Source organism: Barbus barbus (genome assembly GCF_936440315.1).
Source record: "Barbus barbus genome assembly, chromosome: 1".
Classification (NCBI taxonomy): Eukaryota; Metazoa; Chordata; class Actinopteri; order Cypriniformes; family Cyprinidae; genus Barbus; species Barbus barbus.
The window spans coordinates 32,547,609-32,571,205 of record NC_136729.1 but is presented as its reverse complement, the minus strand read 5'-3'; the positions used below and the strand labels follow the sequence as shown (position 1 = coordinate 32,571,205).

Genomic DNA, 23,597 nt, shown 5'->3' with positions numbered 1-23,597 from the left:
AATTCTATACTTGTTAACCACAAATGCTCGTCTTGCACTAGCTTGACCTCACACATTACGTATCACGCTGGAAAGGTCACATTTTTTTCTTTAGAAAATGACTGATCGTTTCACTAGATAAGATCCTTATTTCTCAGATGGGATTGTGTAGAGCCTTTTGAAGCTGTATTAAAACTGCAGTTTGGACCATCAACCCGTGAGCTGCCACTGAAGTCCATTATATGGAGAAAAATCCTGTAATGTTTTCCTCAAAAAGAAAGACATGAACATCTTGGATGACATGGAGATGAGTAAATTATCAGGACATTTTTATTCTGGAAGTGAACTAATCCTTTAAATAGAAGTATACAGTTTCATAAAGCTAATTTAACACTTGGACCACACTTTAAATGAATTCCATTGTATTAGAACAAAATATTATCTAACATTATCCACATTAGAGAGTGATATTTATACATTTGTAAGGGTAGCTGAAATGTCCTCTTTAGGGCCGCTGTATATATGCACACATCATTTAAGTATTTCAAATCACCACCAAATATGAAGACTTTATGGACACCACCCTCAATATTCACCACAGGGTGAAGTATGGCATGAATACATCAAGCACAAAGTGGACGTCACCCTCCTGGATAGCAGGTCTGAGGTACAAGGGAAAATATTTTGAGGAGGACGGTGTCTATTGACTTCATCCTAGATCTAGATCCTCACAGCTGCATTTTCCTCACAAACCTTAGTTCCTTTGTCTCCTTTCGGAAAGCCAACAAGCTCCACCACTCCATTGACCAGTGGGCGGCCTGGGTCACCGGGCGTGCCCACATCTCCCTGGATACGGTAACCAAGGAAGAGAGATTTTTTTTTTTATATGGGACAAGATGACGGTTGATGGGGAGGCTGTTTGGAGACGGTAGCGGCGGAGCATGTTGAAGAGGTGGCATGTGATGAGAAATATTTGGGGTTTTGAAGAAGGACGTTAAGAGGACTGTGACCACTGCCAGAGCAGCGGGGAGATCAGGGTGAAGAGGAGATGAATGGACACAGGCAGAACAAAGGAGCTTTGGCAATGAACCACATATTTAACACAATAGATGTGTCTGTTTCTCTCCCCATTCAATCATTATGCAACTAACCACCCTCCCTTTATTTACTGTCAATGTCTCTATGTGTTTTCAGAAAACATTCCCATAATCAAGGTTTTAACAAATGTCAGTCCCAACTGATAAATGATCAGAACGTTCCAGACCATTTTCCCTGAAACAATGTTGTGGTTCAATGCCCTCTAACGCTCCTCTCTCCCCCACCATCCACACCCTCTCACCCTGGCAGTGCCCCTCCCTGGGTTGGCATCACCGCTCCCCTGTGTGTTACCTTCTCTCCTTTGTTGATAGTGCTTATAGCTGGTGCGTTAAACTGAACGGCCGGACTGCCCCTGAGTCCTGATGGACCAACATCCCCCTGAGATCCACAACACAGATATTTGACACATTAGAGCCCAGGATTATATCAGAGAGAGAAAACGTGAGAAAGAGTCTTGGTCAGGTTAAGAAAAAGATCATGGAAAAAGACAAAGAGCAAGTGTAAGAAGAGAGAGAGTGTAAGAGAGAGAGACTTAAGATAAAAATAGAGGGACAGATGTAAAAGCAAAGGGTAGTGAACAACAGGCAGAAGAAACACTGCAGAAATCAGATTCTTGATCAGGATTTTTGTCTTATTTTCCAGTAAAAAGGTTCCAGCATTCTTAAAACAATATATATCCTGTTTATACTCTCAACCTATTAGCCAGTTTTGTTTTGAGTAAGAAAAATGAACTTAGTTCAAGACAACTTCTCTTAAGTCTTCATTTTGCTGCAAGTTTTCTAGTAGATTCAGCTTATGAAAAAACACCCCTTTTCTTTGCTTGATGAACATCCCACGTATATTCCTTTTTTATTATTATTATTATTGCAGTGTTTGAAAAAAAACGGCTTCAGGTATGTCACAGCAATGAACCATAATTTGCTAATTGCTGGTCAGTAGTCAGTTTTAAAATTTCAGTCCAGAAATTATTTTAATTTGATAAAAATTTTGAAGTGCAAAATGAATCATCAGCATTTTTTGGTCATTTTTCTCCAAAAGAGAAAGTAAATACGTACCGTATATCTGATGAACTTTAACTTTACTGTCAATTTTTAGAGTACACTAGTGTATACAGTAGATGGTACCAAAGCTAACACACATGCACTAAAAGCCACAAAACTCTCATTTTGATTTGATGGGGTCTTTATTTAATTTTTTTACTGGAAAGCAAGAAAGTGATTTTTACAGAGAATAAACAGGAAAGAAGTGAGAGAGAACGAAAAGGTGAAAGGAAAGGTGAGAGCAATAGGACTAAAGGCTCCTTTTGTAATATTTACTTCTACAAACACATGCTTATTATTGCTGCCACTGCTTTATTTTGAATTTACTTCATTGATTTAATTGGCAAGTTCAATAAATTTAATATAGAACTAGCTGGTCCTTGTTTTCTCTTGAGTTCAGTGGGTTAAGTGTCCCAACCAACGGAAACAAAGGCACACAGCAGATTGGAGCAGGTGATTCCAGCACCAGCACAAACCACTCAAAAACTGCAAACTGAATAGCAGCTCAGAGACCTCACACTCTCTATGAGTGACTTTACAAGTTCTACAGAACCTTCAGGTACTGTTCTGTAAACTTCTGAAATCTGTGAACTGCCATCCAAAAGAGGAAGAAAATCCATTCCAAATGTTGTAGTGTTGCCATGCTTATTAGTAAGATACCATAGGGATGCATCATTTTACAGGAAAAGGCTTTTATTATGTGTAGTGTGTTTTTGAGATGAGTGGAAACATACTGCAGTTGGGTTAAAACATAAATGGAACAATATACAGTAGGCATGCTGGGAGTACAGAACTATTTCGGAGAAAAGGGAAGACGAGGAAAAATCTAGAGTGAGATGATATAGGGTAAGATGATAAGAATGAAAGAGCGATGTAGTGTTATTGTGCAAGACAAAAGCAATATAATCTTTTAATATCCAGTCCTTAGCTAGTTTGTTATTAATCAGACCCCTAGCAGACTAAAGGTCTTTCCACACTGAGCGCGAAAAGGCGAAACGAAGTTTGCACGCAATGTCACGCTGGAATAAAACAACAGCTTCCTATGGATGCTTCCACACAGACCGCGAACATTCGCGCACCGAAAATGCGAATGTTTTTTTTCGTCTAGTCCGACGAATCTTTTCAGTTTCGCAAAGCGAAAACATGGGCCGTCCAATCAGATTTGAGCTATGACCACGTGACCGGAGCAGCTGCTGTTGCACAAAAGGATGGCGCTGTTTCGAAAACCAGTGTAAACAAACAACGAAGAAGAGTATCTCGGAAAAGAGAGTGGATGCTGAGTTCTTGTTATCATTGGTATTTGAAAACACGTTCTTCATACAGAATAACATATATCTAATAATTATCCACTGAATCATGTGATCTGTAGAGCACCGTCCGTTATCTTCCACGCGCGCGAGTTTTAGGAGTCAGAGCGCATTCACTCTCTAGATTTTCTGTATTTTTAAAAAAAATCGAGTGAAACATTTTTCTACACATGAAATATGAAAGTAAATAGACATGATTATGATGATATATTTTCTGTATGTGTTTTGTATGCAGCTCATTTTATAGCAATAAAGGATGTTTATGACTAATATGAGCAGTGTAAGTTAGTGTTATTAAACATACAAAGAGTATATGTGTCTGCTTATTATTATAGAATCAAAATCAACTATAAATCACAATCGGAAGTCATTACAAGCACTCGATGATGGTTTAATGTGGGTAAGCATACATTAATAATTAAATACATTTTCAAGTGTAGCTTAATTGTACTTCTAATTATATTTTAGGATGTAGCCTATTCTTGTAAGCATTACAGATAGCTTGTGTTTCTAACCAAGCTTTGTTTATCTTAATTTAAATGTTAAATCCACATACGCGATACATATCTGAGGAAAAATGCATTGTTGGTCAGCGCCCCCTAGCGTACAGGCGTGAATTAGCAGAAGGCGAACATTCGTTTTGGCTCGGTGTGAAAGCAACATTCGTGGGCGATTCGCCTCGCTTTTTCGCATCGTGCTCAGTGTGGAAAAGCCTTAAAATACTATTCGAACTGAATGTTACACTATAAACATTCTCTGCGCATGCCAGTCTCTTTAAAGAGAGTGGAGTCTTGTTTTGTAGAGATATGAAAAAAACATTAAATGAACATATCAATTGTAGGACCCCATGAAATCAAAATGAGAGTTTGGGGGCTTTTAATCCATGTCTGTTAGTCACATTTAGCACAAATAAGCATTTGGATTAACAGTCTTCATCTTCCAGGTGAGAAAGCAAAGATATTGATGATCTGGCACTACGCAGACGTTTGTCCAATCAAATGCTCTTTGGAATGAGAATGTTTCTCTCCTGCAACCAACCAGCAAGTCAAAATAACAGTTACTGGCTGTGACCTAATTAAAGTGAAATTACTGTTTGAAATACAAAAGGGACAAGCCATGATACGTCCTGCCCAGACTTTGTTTCAATAGGAAATATGTCACCATAAGACAGAAAACTTTGGCCATCAAGCAATTTCGTGGGGTCTTTACTGTCAGAGACAGTAGGCCAATTGTTTTCTGTGTTAGGCCAATTACAATGGCTTCAACCACCAACAAACACATGCAATACACCTTCAGTAGAGAGAAAAAAATGCTCTCATTAAGACTATCAGACAAACAAGGACAAACACCCAGGACTCAGCTAGAGATCTATATCTAAAATGCATCTTAAAGGGATAGTTCACCCAAAAATGAAAATTCTGTCATTAATTACTCACCCTCATGTCGTTCCAAACCTGTAAGACCTCAGAAACGTAGCAAGAAGATCGTTAAAATAATCCATGTGACATCAGTGGTTCAACCGTAATTTTACGAAGCTACGAGAATACTTATTGTGCACGAAGAAAACAAAAATAACGACTTTATTCAACAATTCGTCTCCTCCGCGTCACCCTGTAGTGCCATTTTGGAGAGTATGACATACGTAGACAACGTTCAGATCAAAGTGTAAACAGCGTAAACAGTGTATCTGCGTACGGTGCTGCTGACACAGATCAGCATACGTTGTTTACGTATGTCATACTCTCCAAAATGGCACTACAGGGTGACGCGGAGGAGACGAATTGTTGAATAAAGTCGTTATTTTTGTTTTCTTCGTGCACAATAAGTATTCTCGTAGCTTCGTAAAATTACGGTTGAACCACTGATGTCACATGGATTATTTTAACGATCTCCTTGCTGGGTTTCTGAGCCTTGATCGTGTTAGGATCATTGCTGTTTATGGGAGGGTCAGAGAGCTCTCGGGATGCATCAAAAATATCTTAATTTGTGTTCCGAAGATGAACGAAGTTCTTACGTGTTTGGAACGACATGAGGGTGAGTAATTTGTGGCAGAATTTTCATTTTTGGGTGAACTATCCCTTTAAGTGTTTCTGGAAAAAATATGCAGACAGTATGGGATGAAATGAGGTAATTATCTGAACCTAATGACACTAATGGTGAAAACTAAAAGCAGTTGTGTGTGGAGGCCTTGCTTAGTTGTTTGTGAGCTGATGAAACCCATACCTTTTCTCCTGGCTCTCCTTTGTATCCCTGACCTGGACTTCCCTGTAGCATAAGCACAGACATTCAGCAAACCTTTATGAGAGTCAAAAGGACATTTATACTTAATAATTGACACTTCAGGAGCTACGGTTTAAAGCAGACAATTATAAGACTTCTTGTATCCGTAATGATTGCACTCTTTACTTTCATTCCAAAGCAAGTGCTCAGAAGTACATATATGTTTGCACACTGCCCCCTGTCTGACTGGAAGTGTTAAACATGACAGGATTATTTAACATGAACTATGCTATTTCAAAACTGTTCCTTAGACAGCTAAACTTACTGGAGGTCCAGGAGGACCAGGTGGACCCGCCGGACCCTGCGGAAAGAGAGAACATTGAAATTACAGTCTTTATACTGTACAGATGGGGGGGGGGGGGGGGGGGGGGGTTATACAGTGTAGATAAATGTATAGATATAATACATACATTAAATCCATCTGGACCTCTAGGCCCCATTGGACCTGAAAATCCCACTGGACCAGGAGGGCCTTCAACGAAAAAAGTCTAAGGATTTTACAAAGAAGTTTTAGTTACAAAAAGACAACATTTGGTTTTTAGTACTTAAAGTTGCACAAAAAAAATCTAAATCCCAAATAGGAAATAAGTGAACCAAGGTAGATTTCCCAAAGCTTTCCTTTAAAATAATGTCTTTTAATACAACATTTTGGAATTTGTTTTAAAAGGATAGTTTACCATAAAATGATATTCTGTCATCACTAATTTTGTTGTAAACATTGTTTATTTGACATTCTTACATGGAACACAAAAGGAGAAGCTTTGATTAATGTGCCTACTTGTCACTCTTTTTCATATAATTACAGTGAAAGGGGACTGAATGTTTAAAGATCCAAAATGACACAAAAGCAGTTTTCTGAAGCAATGTAAGGCAGAGCATTTTTCAGCTCAATTCAAGAGTCCTCAAAGACCTCAGAAATCTTAGCTAATGTCTCTTTTTATGGTGCTGTATTGATTAATTAAATACAATAAAACTAAAAATAAAAGAAAATAGCTAAAAATATAATAAAATACCTAACTACATAATACTATTATTGTTAGAAATTGCAACAATATAAACTAGAAATAAATTTATACATTTAAAATTTTAATCAAAACATTAAGTAAACAATAATAAACAATTATCTCCTGGCCAGAGGAGAACTGCCCCCCCGACTGAGCCTGGTTTCTCCCAAGGTTTTTTTCTCCATTCTGTCACCGAGGGAGTTTTGGTTCCTTGCCGCTGTCGCCTCTGGCTTGCTCAGTTGGGGACACTTAATTTCTAGTGATTATCGTCAATTAGATTTCAAAGATACTATTTAAACTAAACTGATCTAGACAATGACATCTCTGAACTCAATAATGAAATGCCTTAACTGAAAATTGAGTGTTTATTCTTATATTTATACATTACTGACACTCTATCCTCCAATTTGATACTGTTAAGTGCTTTGACACAATCTGTATTGTTAAAAGCTCTATATAAATAAAGGTGACTTAACTGATTGCTTCAATCATTCATTCATTCTTGTTATTTTGAAGTTCAGATGCCTTAGTCTTTATTTATTAAACATGACAGTGAGTAAACCAGGAATGCATTTACAGAGAAAACTACTCCTCTTTTTAACACTAAAAAAATTTGAGTCATCAATGTTCATCTCAGTCTTCTTTTCGTGTAAAACAGCAGAAGAATTATTAACCCCCTTATGTGTGGCAACATCAAGAACATGGGCTTCCACACATGGCCCATCTGGGAGGATTTAAAACTACAGATAATATAAAAAATGCATGAGGTGTTGAAAATGACTGAGGGATTTTCCCAGACAGGTCTGCACTCCACACCCAGATTTACAACTACCTCACAACACATATTATTAACAGGGCTGGCAGTAAATGCCACATGAGCAGCAGTATTAACACATGCTGAATGTGGATGTGTGTATACATATAAAATGTTCGCATGTGTGATATGCTTGGGTTTCATAAAGAATGGTTGCAACTTACTTGTCCAGAAAGATCTATATAAAATGGTTCTCCTTTTTGACCTTTTAGACCACGGAGTCCCTAAAATCAAGTGGAAAAAAAAGTTTGTTTTTGAAAACTGATCTATGTTTTTTTAATAAATGACATCACTACATTTTCACAGCTATGCTCATGGACAAAATAGTAGGACAAAAAGTATTACACTAATAAGCAACTGCAACATCAACTTTATATCTTAGTGTCTGGTGCGTGGAGCTTTTTTTATAATAGGTTATTGATATTGCATTATAATGAAAATGTTTGCATGACATTATTTAATTATATTTTAAATAAAGAAACATATGTGATCCTCAAAAAGAAATCAATTGGTTTTTGATAAGATGATTTGTTCCATTAGTAAGTGAAATGTCTACTATTATTCAATCTGGTAAATATTTTATGATACAATCATCTTGAAATGCAGAAAAAGCCCTCAAACTTACAGTAGCACCAGGAAGACCAGGAAATCCATCACGGGCCCTGTCACCAGTGTCACCTTGTGTGCCATTACATCCGTCCAAGCCTGGGGGTCCCCTGGGCCCCTCCTGACCAGGGTGTCCCTGCACAGGATGGTAAAATCAGCGCTTGGTTAACCGTTTTCAGAGAAGGGTGAAACTATGGTAAGAGACAAGAAATGTGTACTCACTGGAACACCATCATTACCAGAAAACCCAGGAACACCCATTGGGCCCTGTCAAAAAAAATTAAATAAAAAAAAAATAAAAATCACAAAAAAGGCATTTTGTTCCACCATGTATACTACACATTTATTCCTGTATTTAGATCTAATATAAAGACAAAAATACATTTGTAAACAGTTCATTACATTCACAAAGTATTTCAGAATAGAGGTAAATAGAAACACATATCTGTATGTCTAATAATTGCCCTCCATTAAAAATCTGACCTTATCTCCATTTGGTCCAGAGGGTCCTTTACGTCCTACATGGCCCTTTTCTCCATTAGGCCCAACTGGCCCTGGGGCCCCAATGAAACCCTCAGGACCACTGCTGCCCGCCTGTCCAAGTTCCCCTGGTTGCCCCTAGAAGGAGACAAAAATGAGTGTAGGATATAGAGGCACAGAGCCTTCATAAATAAATCGGTTTGTTGTGTTTCTCATTTGTAAAATCACTTAGGATAAAAGCATCTTCTAGATGAATAAATATAAATGTATACACACACACACACACACACACACATATATATATATATATATATATATGAGGAGTTCAGTTGCAAAAGTCTCTAAGTATATCTGACGTTTTTCTTTAAAATGAGCATTTCTTTCTGGCTACTATACTATAGGTTTCTTTGTAAGTACTGGTATTTCTGAATGGGTTGAGGCTGGGATTTAGCGCATTTGAAGAGAAAGTACTTGATGAACATACTATGTGTGGAGAGCATTCACTCAGTATCATTATCTCATTTTTGACCAAGATGACTTTTAGTGGCTTTTGCATTGGAGCTCTTCATATATATATAGTATATATATCTTCACAGTATATATATATGCAAAAGGGAATGACCATAAACACACACAAAACAAGAATGTTTGTTGCTGTAATCATGTACTTTTTACCCAACTTTGAAAAAAAATAAAAATTATTATTCGGTTTAATTGTAATTAGAAAAAAAGAGAAAATGTATAAAATAAAATAATATATAATCTGCATAGTAAGAATAGCAACATTACTTGACCTCACTGTCATAATCACCAGTAATACTCACTGCTAACCAAATGGGGGCGACACAATCCAGCATTTAAACTCTATGCAGCTTGTCTCTGTACATAGAGTACAGAATGATTGATAGGATCATTCTGGGCATTGGTTTTAAAAGGGCAGGTAAAAATAATAATAATAAAAAATAAAAAAATAGTGTCATGTGGCAAGGTGGTTAGTCAACATAACATGAACTGGACAGCTGAACACAAGCCTTTTTATTGATGTGAGAGGTGAGATCACTTCGTGTCTCAAACTTCTAAATTATCCAGTGCAATGTTTGAGTCAATATTTCTATATGTCTGCCAGAAAATACAAATAAAATATATTATAGCAAGAAAAAAAGTGAAGTGTGTTGTCAATTGGCCACTGATGGGCACAGAGATGAGGAAATCTGTTTCTTGAAAGCAAAAAGCACTCTGAACAAACCTTACATTCAAAACAGCGTCTAAATAAAATCAATCTGCTTGTGTAGGAAAGGTTTTCAACTTTACTGGAACTACAGTATTAAAATATTTTGCAGCTCACCACATGGTACAATACTACAAACAAAAAACAAGAACTGAGATCTTAGGATTATAGCCACAAAAATCCCATGATCCTTGGGGGTGTATGCACATTTTTGATTGAAGCAATCAGCTGCAGGCACTTTTCAGCATGCATTGGTATGCATCCATGTGCCATCACCGCGTGGATTCTTTCAAGGCACTTCTACCACAGTAAAGAAGTGTAGAGCGCAAGTGTGGAGAAATAAAGAACAAGAGAATAGAAAGTACAGATATTTCAAAGCCTTAGCTTTCTATAAGGTCTTTTGTGGGAAGTTTCACTTTTTAATGTGGTTTATTTTTTACTTCAAGCTATTCCTCTGACAGTGATGAAGAGGGAAGGATGTGTCACTTCTTACCCACATCAGCAGGCAGAAGCTGAACATTCAATCTGAGGCTAAACCAGACTTGCCATCTTGGTTTGAGGTTTAACAGTGGTTGGTATTGGGAAACCACCAAGTATTAGACAAGATCTGTGGGCAGTTGAGTAATACACAGTATCATTTTCAAAAGACTCACCAGTTATTGAATGCTATCAGTCTGGTGAAGATTACTGACATATGTTCATTGGAGAACAGACAAATGAAAAGACAAGCGAATGAAAATCACAAACTTATTTTAGGTCATATATAGCAATGGTTCTCAATCATGATGCCACTAGGGGGCCTCAGTAAAGTTTCAAGGGGACCACAGGATGATTTTATTTAAATTAATAAATTGTTATTAATGTATTAAAATAATCATTCACACTTTACAATACAGGCCCATTAGTCAGTGTTCGTTGATTCACTAACTAGGGTAAACGTACCTATTAAGCTCACTTCCATTTTTGAGATTAGATTATAAAAACAAAAAATAATTTATTATCCTACTTGATGTCTTAACCAATTGATGTGTTTGATACTTTATACCTGCTATAATTTCAAGTCAATCAGATCATTGCACACTGAGATATGAGTCTCCATGTGTTCACACTGTCTGGCGGTCATTTTGAAAGCTGTCTAAAGACTTTCACCAAAAGAGTAGCCCCTTAAATGTGCATTTTTTAGATGTTTGTGCCTTTATTTTGGGTAAATTTCACTACTTATTGTAAAATTAAGAGATTAACAGACTTTTGCATATTATAACCTGGAACTTGGATGTGAGAAATAATTACATTAGATCCAAAAGATGGTTTTAGCAACATAGCGCAGACGCTACAGAACACAGTGAGCTGACTAGCTGTATAAGATTGTGTGCTACGCTAACATATCACTTCACAGGCATTACTGACTCGTACTTTTACATCCATAATATTATAAATTGACAGTTTATTGCTGGTCTGTCGTTTTACAGTGCTGTAAATTTGAAAGATTTCATAATATTTTAAGGTGAGCTTAAAGGGTACACGACTATGAAAATCACAGCTTCAGTGTGACATCAATAAGAAAAAGTACAATTTCATAGATCTTGTTAATAATAGTTGTTCATATTTAAATATGTATGAACTTAATACATGACCTAGACTATTTATTTAGCAAAATCCTGTCATTTTAATAAATATTACAGGAAATATATAAAAAATTGTTGCTGCTCCAATTAAGCTCAGTGTGCTCTCTTTAAGCTCTTCCACATTGAACGTCTATGTAAATACTTCAGAAACAGACTTTAAATATTAACTGATGGTTGTCACTTTAAGAAAAGTTAATCGATTTTCTATGGAATCAGTCGACTCAAATCTGCAGACTGGCTCTGATCTTTGGCAACTAGCATCAACTTATTCAAGACTGTAAATCTGTGGGAAATTGGGGCAAAAATCCTGTAGTGTGTTCCAGTCTTAAGAGTGTTTAGATAAGTTAACAACCATTTAAAAAGAGTTTCACAATGAGGCTAGTTTCTATGTTCATCCCCATGAGTTAAATGTTTTATTGGTTTGTTTTATTTAGTTTTTGAATGTGTTACTTAGCTGAACGTGGAAAAATATCTCAATGTAGATTTTGGTGAGCTTAATAGGTACGTTTACCTTAACTAACTAAAATGAGTAAGACATTTTTTACATTAAAAATACATTGTTAGTTTATGTTACTGTAGCTCAGGTCCATTAAACATTATTAAAATCAAAAGGCGTCTGTTAATGTATTAAAGTTGAAATTAACATTAAAGCGATAGTTTACTCAAAAATTTTAATTCTGTCATTACTTCCTCACCCTCATGTCCAAACCCGCAAGACCTTTGTTCATCTTCAGAACAAAAACTAAGATATTTCTGACGAAATCTGAGAGCTGCATAGACAGCAACACAAATACCACATTCAAGGCCCAGAAACAGTAAGGAAGGATATTGTTAAAATAGTTCATGTGACATCAGTGGTTCAACCGTAATGTTATGAAGCTATGAGAATGCTTTTTATGTGCAAAGAAAACAAAAATAATGACTTTATTTAACAACAACTTCTCTTCCGGGTCAGTCTCCACCGCCATTCACAACAGTACTAAGATAAACCTCAAGTTAAGATGCAATCAAATCAAATTTCTTTTTCCCACCCTCAACAACTACTATTTGTACTGAAAAACATACAGTTCTTGAAACTTCTGGAATCACCAAATGATTCATGGTGAATAAACTGAATCTGCTCTTTTGGCTTGGGGTTGTCATGTGCTGGTCCTAAGCTGTTACGCAACTAGCTCCTGCTCAGGACCAGCTTAAACCAGCACATAACCAACTAAGGACCAGCTGAAACCAGCTGCCATGCTTCAAAACATACCTCACTAGCATATGCTGTTTATTTAACAGGGGAAGCAGCCCTCTAGGAACAGGAATTGACATGGATTGGTGACTTTAGCATGGTCAACATCCATTTTCTCAGAAAACATAGAAATCTAGTTGTTTGATTTATGCCAAGTGTTGTGACCAATGAGTAGACTATTCCGACGATGATTTAAATTGCAATGCCCCACAAACAAGCAGACAGCTTTAAAAACCTTTAAAAACCACTATAGCGCTCTTTTATATCACCACAAGGCATTTCAAGACTGTGATCTGCTCTCACCTGTCTCCTTCACACACCACTTAATATGGTTTCAACTTGTATACACCGATATTAACAACGCGAAGATGGAAAAAATGACTTCCAGCCGAATTAACACGCACTAGACTGCTTCGTTTGTGGCACAAATCTGGCCCCTCACAATGGACACAATAGAACTCATTCTGCCTTTCTAAGCCGCCCAGTCTTACCCGCCTGGCTAGCGAGCATGCACCTCACTTCCTGTCGGAACGGCCAACAGAATCCATGAGCCAACAGATTCCCCCGGCTCAGTCCTGTTGGCTCTGAGGATTTGGTAGGAACCATTGTTCGTGGGCAGCGAGGCTCAGGCGTGATTTTACCTGTCGTGCCATGTGTTCATCGGGAGCGGTGATGGAAGCAGCATTAGGAAACACATCAAAAAGGGGCAGGGTGTGGACTGAGTGATTCAGCCATGATAACCAAATTTCTCTGAGTGCTCCACCCCGCCTGCAGAAGCGAAAGAAGCAGCAGTGCCAGGCAGACAGCAGTGAAAACACATACGCTCTGACTCAGCAGTCTTTCTCTTGTTCAAAACTTAACCCACAGGCATGCAAATGTAATATATGAATGAGTCACGGTGTGTTTAAATGTGCGTGTAACCTTTATAAACAGCTGGCCATTTAATGCTATAATGATTTTATGTGAGACCTTCATTCAAAAATATCTACTTTAAAGCTTTCTGGAAACATTTACCTGATTTGTTTATTTTCTCCAGGTCTTTTTAGCTGCATAATGTAAATAAATGTGTGTTTCTGTGCATACTTGGATAAGTTTTTTTATTTATTTTTGGATTTATCAGCATTATATGTGTGTTTAAACATATGTGTATATATAACCATAGAAAAGAGATTATCAGGCAAAAGTCTACAAAAATAAAATTTAAAATGCCACCATATTTCAGACTGTAAATACAAATATTCAGAATCATATTCAAAAAATAGAAAAGACTTTACAAAATACGATGATGATGATGATTATAATTATTATTAATAATAATAATAATAATATTAATAATAACAGATGTGACAATGGCTACTTGTAATTAGTGGTCACACTTTTCCAATAAAAATTTTGGCTAATAAAATGTTATTAGAATCTGGAATTACTGAATAGAGTTGTACACGTACACACACACACACCACACACACCACACACACATACGTTGGTTTTTGTGGTTTATGGGGATTCTCCATAGGCGTAATGGTTTTTATACTGAACAAACTGTGTGTGTTATTGCCCTACACCAACCCTACACCTAAACTTAGCCCTCACAGGAGACTTTATGCATTTTCAGATTTTCAAAAAAACACCATTTAGTATGTTTATTAAGCCTTTTGAATTACGTGGACATAGGCAGTGTCCTCAAACCACCTTCATATTGTAATACCTCTGTCATACCCATGTCATTATACAAATTTGTGTCCTCATAAACCACATAAACATGCACACACACACACACACACACACACACACACAAACAAATAGAATAAAGGCTGCCAGAAAAAGCTTTCACGAGTTTCAAACATCAAACATCACTGGCTATATATCTATATTTTCCAAACAAAACACTGTATGTGTCTGTTATCCATGAACAAGATATTTAGACATAAAGACTCCATAAACTATGCATATGTAATAATGCCAGAGGCAAAGAATGAAAAGGATTCAGAAGAGAGATGGAGAGAGAGAAAGCAATGTATGCATTGCAGTGTTTTGCAATCTACCAGCATATAGCTAATCAGATTTCATTGCTATAACCTCATATCAGATTATACATTTGAAATCAGTTACCAAAGATACTATCATATCTTGTTATATGTACAGTCCTATTGCATATATGCTGGCATGAATATGATGCGTTAAAGCCACATCCATTTCACTATGTACGTGTTACAAGTTCTATCAACATTGCCCTCGTACTTGCATATGATTTCCAGTAGGGGACAGTCTTATTTCCATAGATACAACTGACCTTCATGCTAAAAAAAAAGTGTGGTTAATAACTAAGACACTTTCTAACAAATTCACCCAGGTAGATCAAGACATCACCCCAGGGGTCAAAGGTCATGTTGGGGTCTTTGTGAAAATGACCTCTCACCTCCTTTCATCTTATTATAAATGATTATGCTTTAGAACAAAGACGAGGACAAAAAAACAAAGAGGAAGTGTAAATAATTTACATCTGGATGTAACTTTATGAGTCTTGTTTAACCTAATCTGTAAGAGTTAACACTCAAATACACTGGGTCAGTCTAAACAAGTAAGGATTGTTTACACTCTGCTGGTTAATTCCTCTTGATCTGGATCAACAGGACACCCAGCTGTTTACAGTTAACTGGTGTACATGCATTTTAAATGTTAAATTTTAGTTAGACTAAGACATTACAGTTTTTCTCGATTGCTAAGACACATTTCTTGAAAGCTGCTATCCTTTTCTCTAAACTGTGAACACAAAACCCAATTTTCAAGCTACATTCACAAAACCTCAGACTCTTCTTGCAAAACCAAACTTTCACCTCAAAACAGTTCAATCTGTGCTCAAAACTGAACTATGTTGTTAAATCGTGCCCCGAGTCAATCAAAATTAAAAACACTACTGAACAGTCACTAAACACTACGTAGAAAAAAAGAAAACACAATGCTCAGGACATGAAGCTGGAGAAATAAATGTTTGTTGTTCACTGTAGGCTAAATGCATGTTGCAAAACAAAGAAAACCTGTGCATAGCACTTGTACAAAAAGACAAAACAGAAATCTTGTGCATTTACACGTAGCACTTGTAAAAACAAACAGAAATCTTATGCGTTTGCCACTTGTGTACAGTAAGCCCATGTAAAAATAAAGTACAAAAATATACATGGAATACTAGGCCTACAAACAGTTAGACCAACCCTCCATTACAATACTACAGTACATTTGGTACAGTGATGTACTGAAACATATATTTACTTACAGTATATAGAGCTGGTAAGTCCCGCCCATCCGTAAAACCCCACTGGACCTCTAGATTGAAAAACCGTCAATGCAAGTGAATGTGAGAAAATGCAAGTGAATGTGAGAAATAATTATTTTCTCACATTCACTTGCATTGACGGTTTTTCAATCTAGAGGTCCAGTGGGGTTTTACAGATGGGCGAGACTTACCAGCTCTATAGTATGTCATACAGTAATTGCTGTCAACATTTACATACTGTACTATAATGTCAAAAAAAGGTAATTACCTGTTCTCTTCTCTAAATCTTCGGATTATGGTGGACACAGTGAATCTACTGATGTTTGCTTATACCCTTTGTCCAGCCTCCCTCATGCTCATACCATGGACAAGAACATGGTCAATCACAGTAGCTCTGATTTAATGAGATATTACTGTTCTTTGTCTTCGCTGACCACCTCGACCTCCTCTCACACGAACTCTTCCTCTCAGATTTCTATCCATTGTAGGGCCTCACAAACCAGTGCTCTCTGAACTGGCTTACTGTATATGTTCCCTCACATGATTAGCCACAAGTGTGATCAGTTTTGAGTTGTTGTGTTCAAGTGGTGACACCTGTGCTTTAATTGTGTTTGACTTTTGTCACCTGTGCTCACCATTATGCAGCACGGGTGCATCACAATGAAAATGTGTTGGCAAGTTGTGTCTAAACAGGTGAAAAGTGCTTATGGTTTTGCCAAAAGAGTGATTGATTCAATCAGTGGGTTCAGGCAACTGAGCATTTGCTTCAGACAATAGGGTTTAGTGTTTTAGCAATTGAGAAAAACTGTAATTCATCATATAAATGACTGCCACTCCTGCCAATCTTACAATTAATAGCACTAGACAGAGAAAATAGATTGTAGCTCTAGTTTTGCATGTTCATTGGACTACGATTGACCTCAATTGTGAGCTTGCATTGAAAGACAGTATGATTATAGTATAATTATAACTGTGCATGTAAACGCGCTTACTGATGCATTAAACAGCTATGGACTGTGTCCCTCATGCACATCTCTGGCTAGTCAAGCTGTTTGGTTAAATCATCTGTAGCCTAGACACGTGACTCACATTTGTTTGGATTGAGGTTGTATTTGAGGCAGCCCCCTCTAAAAGAAGAGCAAGGTATGGGGATGAATCCGATAACAAAAAAGGGGATAAAAAAAGCATGTGTGTTTTATGTGATTTTTTTCATCTGTATGCTGTAAAAGTTGAAAATGTACAGCTGTTACCTTAAAGGGATATTTGTCCCATAAATGAAAACTGTCATAAATTATTTATACTCATGTCATTCCAAACCCATAAGACTTTCATTTATCTTCAAAACACAAATGAAGATATATTTTATGAAACCTTTATGTCCCTCCATTGAAAGTGCATTCCATTAAAACTTTGATGCTTCAAAAAGTTATTGAAGAGATCGTAAAATTATCCATCTGAATCAGGTGGTTTAATCCAAGTCTTCTAAAGAGACACAATCACTTTTGGTGGAATTTTAGTGAATAATTTTTCAATGGATGGACAGAATCTCTTAGGTTTCATTAAAAATGTCTTAATTTCTGTTTCAAAAAATGAAAGTGTTATGGGATTGAAACAACATGAGAGTAAGTAAATGAAGACAGAATTTTGTGTGAACTACCTACCCTACTGAGCAACATGATCTGACCCTCACAAATTACTTTTATGTATCCCAATGAAATCAAGCTCAGTCATATTAAATACTATGTAAAATACAGGTACATCTAAAAAAAATTGAATTAGAAAAAGTAAAAATTTTTCTTATCTCAAAAAGTGAAACTTTCATATATTTTAGATTCATTACATGTAAAGTAAAAAATTTCAAAAGTTTTTTTGTTTTAATTTTGATGATTACAGCTTACAGCTCATGAAAGTCAAAAATCAATATCTCAAAATATTAGAATATTTACATTTGAGTTTCAATTAATGACCATCCATACAGTATAAATTCCGGGTATCTCTTGTTCTTTGAAACCACAATAATGGGGAAGACTGCTGACTTGGCAATGATCCAGAAGACGAACACTGACGCCCTCCCCTAAGAGGGTAAAGTGAAGTGACATTCAGCCAAGTATGGTGACCCATACTCGGAATTCGTGCTCTGCATTTAACCCATCCAACGTGCACACACACAGCAGTGAACACACACACACACCGTGAACACACACCCGGAGCAGTGGGCAGCCATTTATGCTGCGGCGCCCGGGGAGCAGTTGGGGGTTCGGTGCCTTGCTCAAGGGCACCTCAGTCGTGGTATTGAGGGTGGAGAGAGCGCTGGACATTCACTCCCCCCACCTACAATCCCTGCCGGCCCGAGACTCGAACCCGCAACCTTTGGATTACAAGTCCGACTCTCTAACCATTAGGCCACGACTTCCCCACCACAGTCACAGAGGGTCATTGCTTTAAGGTGTGGCTGTTCACAGAGTGCTGTATCAAAGCATATTAAATGCAAAGTTGACTGGAAGGAAGAATTTGGGTAGGAAAAGGTGCACAAGCAACAGGGATGACTGCAAGCTTGAGAATACCATCAAGCAAAGCTGATTCAAACACTTGGGAGAGCTTCACAAGGAGTGGACTGAAGCTGGAGTCAGTGCATCAAGAGTCACCACGCTCAGACATCTTCAGGAAAAGGGCTACCAAGCCACTTCTGAACCAGAGACAACGTCAGAAGCGTCTTACCTGGGCTGTGGAGAAAAAGAACTGGACTGTTGCTCAGTGGTCCAAAGTCCTCTTTTCAGATTAAAGTAAATTTTGCATTTCATTTGGAAATCAAGGTCCCAGAGTCTGGAGGAAGCGTGGAGAGGCACAGAATCCATGTTGCTTGAAGTCAAGTGTGAAGTTTCCACAGTCTGTGATGATTTGGGCTGCCATATCATCTGCTGGTGTTGGTCCACTGTGTTTTCTGAAGTCCACAGTCAACGCAGCCATCTACCAGGAAATTTTAGAGCACTTCATGCTTCCTTCTGCTGACAAGCTTTATGGAGATGCTGATTTCATTTTCCAGCACCTGCCCACACTGCCAAAGGTAGCAAAAGCTGGTTCAATGACCATGGTGTTACTGTGCTTGATTGGCCAGCAAACTCGCCTGACCTGAACCCCATAGAGAATCTATGGGGTATTGTCAAGAGGAAGATGAGAGACACCAGACCCAACAATGCAGATGACCTGAAGGCCGCTATCAAAGCAACCTGGGCTTCCATTACACATGAGCAGTGCCACATGCTGATTGCCTTCATGCCATGCTGCATTGATGCAGTAATTCATGCAAAAGGAGGCCCAACCAAGTATTGAGTGCATAGAAATTAACATACTTTTCAGAAGCCCGACATTTCTGTTTAAAATATAATTTTTTTAGTGATCTTATGTAATATTCTAATTTTCTGAGACACTGAATTTTGGGTTTTCATTATCTGTAAGCAATAATCATCAAAATTTCAAGAAATAAAGGCTTGAAATATTTCACTCTATGTGTAATGAATCTATATAATATATGGGTTTCACCTTCTGAAATGAGTAACAAAAAATATTGACCTTTTTCATGATATTCCTTTTTTTTGAGATGTACCTGTAATTTTATAAATAATTAGACTTCACTGAAACCAGGTACATTAGCTGTCACCACATGAAACACGTTTTTATGTGACAAACACATTTTACAGTGTATTTCAAAAAGGACTTGTTTAGAATAATATCTATCTTCTGAGACACTGTACTGGTGCAATGTTAAATGACAAAACAGGTATGAATTACTTCATAATCAAGATAATTAACATTTAAACCCTTCCCTTAAAAACTAGATTGGTCCTTCTCTGTCTATCTGGGACATTTATCAAACAGTAATCAGTTCTGATCATCTCAGTATGAAATCACAGAAAGAGAAAAGGAAGGAAACATCAACATAAACAGACAAATAATATTTCCACACATTTATCACTGTATTTACGTGTTGAATATTTATTGTCTACTGTGACATCTTGGATAAGTTACTTATGATAAGACTAATGTAGTATTCAATGCAAGGAAAAAAAAATATTGTACATTATATTACACACTATGTACATCCCTGCTTTCAGACAAAGTGTCTTTTAATAATCCTAATAAATAATTCATCGAGACAATATCAAGACTCCCATCACTGTTAAAGGCCAGGTTGGAGTTACTCCAAGAGTGGACAGATTGAGTCAGGGTAGCTAAAGTGGTCACACATGCTTTGCACACATGAAAGCCAGTGTTGCTTTTCTTTGGCTGCCCTTAACCCAACCATTATATCAGCATCCTGTAACCTCTGACCTGTCTGGAAGCGGATGTTATTGGTCCAAACGAGACCAGTATGGGCGCCTGTTTTTGTTGGGTGGCTGACCAAAGAAGAATGCTCTTTAAAGATGGCTCGCCATGGCTGATGTTTGTCTTTAAGGAGGACTCTGAGACAGCTGGAAACAGATGCTTCAGGAATGGCCTCATGCAGGCAGGTGTATTTGTCTGAGAACTACAGCGGTAACACTTTCTATGAAGCTCCACTTATTCTTGACATCAGACAAAATGTGCCTTAACTAAGTAACAAGTTAGTTTTTAAAACAGCAAATGAAATTAATCAAAGATGATTGCTAGAATGTTCTTAACACCAATGTACAATTTCATTTTTCTATTTATTTATATCAAAACTATGACATTACATTATCACTTACTTCTATGCGTCAACAGAGACAGCACAATTCAATACTTCATGCAGATTAATATACACACTACTGTTCAAAAGTAGTGTGATTTTGTTAAACAATTTCATACTTTTATTCAGCAAGGATGCATTAAATTGTTCAAAGGTGACTTTTACATTATGAAAAAAGTATATTTCAAATAAATGCTGTTCCTCTGAACTTTCTATTCATCAGGGAATCCTGAAAAAAGTAAATGTATCACAAAAATTATTCCACAAGTGTTCCACACAAATATTAAGCAGCACAACTGTTTTCAACACTGCTAAATATATGAAATGTTTCATGAGGAGCAAATCATCATATTAGAGTGATTTCTGAATGATCATGTGACACTGAAAACTGGAATAATGGCTGCTAAAAATTCAGCTTTGCCTCACAGAGATAAATCATATTTTAAAATGTATTCAAAAAAGAAAAGTTTTAAATATTTTCACAAAATGCTGTTTTTATTGTATTTTTGATCAAATAAATGCAGCCTTGGTGAGCATAAGAGACTTCTTAAAAACATTAACAATCTTATCGACCCTAAACTTTCGAACATAGTGTATATATAAAATTATTAGCAGTTGCTTACAAAAACAAAACATTTCATGCATGTGACATACAATATATGTTCACATGAAGCAATGTGCCCCACTGGTTAGCTTTTTTTACTTTCACATACCTTGGAGCTAGGTTTGCATAGGGTTTCACCTATCAGGTATGGTGGTCTCTATGTATTAAATTTCAAATTCTTTGTGGTGGTTTGCAATAAACGAGAAATAATGTCCGGCCCTAATGTATGTGTTGTTAAGTAGTCAAATAAAGGCTGTGCTCTCTCCTTATCCCTCCAAATGTCTCTGTTATTTCTCTCTATTAACAATGATTTAAACTTAAATTCAGCATTATTCTGCATATTTTGCCCCTAACTGATGGTGCAAATAAATTTATGGTTAACTGGTAAACTCTCTCTCTGTCTGTTTTTGCGCTCCTCTGAAGCAGACATTCCCAGTACGGCTGACTGCACTTTTCAGAGCTCACTCACTTTGCATCGCATCACATTGGCTCCTGTTGTTTTTGAGGGCCGCGGCTCTATTAGTGGTGGTGAAGTCAGGCTCAAAGATGGTTTACTCACTCTGGCCGTGTCTTTTGTGTCGATGGATTACTGGAATCAAAGGTAATGGCAATGGGCAAATAGGTAGCTAAACAACCACACCGATTTTTTTCTGTCCTGGACACTGACTGCAGCTCAATTGAGACTTGACACTGTGCCCACTTTGAGTCAGGGATGGGTGCACTGAGTTGCAAGGGTTCAGACAATGACAGAACAAGGCCTACTGGGTCACAAGGTTTCTGTCATGGGTACACTCATGTTAAACTACTTGTGGTATCCGTTTGCACTAATGCAATGGGTTTATGTTGTATATTAACCATGCTTGACTGCAGCACCAAAAATGCATGTCAAACCCTGAGCGACTCGAGGCCAAAAGAAAGAAAGCTTTGAGTCTGTTCTTTCAATAACTATATGAAAAGAAACACTACTACAGTATCTTCCTCCACACTTGAGACGGAAATTATACTAGCAGACTAAAGCGAGTGGAAACATCCTGTTCTTTCTTTTATGGTTATTTATCGTCGCTCCTGCCTGTGGAAAACCCTGCATTACTTAAAATAAATCATGTTGTAAACATGTTTATATCAGAAAAGGATGTGGCAGCTTTTCCCTTTGTTTGTCATCCTGCTTGTTTAATTAGAGTTTGTGGTTCCAAACAGCAAAACAACTGCTGATTTCTCAAGATTATGTCTTATCACTGTCATGTAGGTGGCTATGAGTGGCATGTGTGTGCTCATGCTCATAAAATACATCTCTCATCTTGGAGGTGTGAATATTACACAAGTAACCATAAATCTGACCTTGAGAGCAATTCTGTCTTGTGCGCCAACATCTTGGCATGCTCCAGGGATGAAGGAACAGATGTGGTATGATGCGCTTGCATTCTGACCATGTGTGTGCATGTCTCTGTTTGTTTGTGAAGCAGCTGTTTATTCTGAATTCTCAACAGGAAAATCCTTAACATGACAAAAAAAAAAAAAAAAGGTGCACTACATTATTGTCACATGGTCAGATGACCCAAACGTGGTGGCCACCATCAGGGGCGCCATGCTTTTGTATGCAGAAAAACAAGAGCTTTATCTCATGTGAATGTATTAATTTATTTAAAACTGACATCAAAGGGATGCTTAAGATTTGAGACATACAACATACACAAGACCTCACACTGGTTTATCTTTTATCAGTCATCTCAAACTGTGGTTTTAATCTGCACCATATAAAAGTACGTCATTATCCACAGTTTGTCTGTGTATTCAGAATTTGTGGGCGTTGGCGTGCTGTGGTTTGACCAGCATCACATGTGCCTGATGAATCATTGATCACTATTTGAGAAAGTCATTAAAATAAAATTGTTGTGTGCATGTGTTGAAGTGATGATGCTTATTTCAGACATTGGTGATGGTATCAGGATAATAGTTTAATGAATTTTTAAAAACTTTCCTCCTTCGCACAATCATTTCTGCTATCTCATTCCCAACCTTTCACTACATGCCTTTCTATGATAACAATTCATGTGCATATCAGCATCAAAATACACCATTCAAAAGTTTGGGGTCAGTAAACTTTGACATGCTTTTGAAAGAAATCTTTTATGTATCAAAAGTACAGTAAAAATGGTAATACAGTGAAATATTATTGCATTTTAAAAACATTTTTAAATAATTAACAATAAATAACAGTATATTTTAACATTAACTTTAAATAACGGTATTTTAATATATTTAGAATGTAATCTGTTCCTGTGATGGCAAAGCTGAGTTCTTTTCAGCCATTATTCCAGT

General features: G+C 37.1%; 1 protein-coding gene across 1 annotated transcript in view; it reads right to left on the bottom strand.

The window, feature by feature from the left end:
* The window catches only part of LOC306874048 (uncharacterized protein), a 110,011-nt gene that overhangs the window by 22,664 nt on the left and 63,750 nt on the right, over positions 1-23,597 (bottom strand). The window contains exons 5-12 of the mRNA XM_079423768.1: positions 8,612-8,746; positions 8,351-8,395; positions 8,148-8,264; positions 7,687-7,746; positions 6,115-6,192; positions 5,970-6,005; positions 5,648-5,689; positions 1,369-1,455 (exon numbers count right to left, since the gene is read on the bottom strand). Of these exons, the coding sequence (XP_079279894.1) occupies positions 1,369-1,455; positions 5,648-5,689; positions 5,970-6,005; positions 6,115-6,192; positions 7,687-7,746; positions 8,148-8,264; positions 8,351-8,395; positions 8,612-8,746 (600 nt within the window). The remainder of the gene's footprint in view (positions 1-1,368; positions 1,456-5,647; positions 5,690-5,969; positions 6,006-6,114; positions 6,193-7,686; positions 7,747-8,147; positions 8,265-8,350; positions 8,396-8,611; positions 8,747-23,597) is intronic.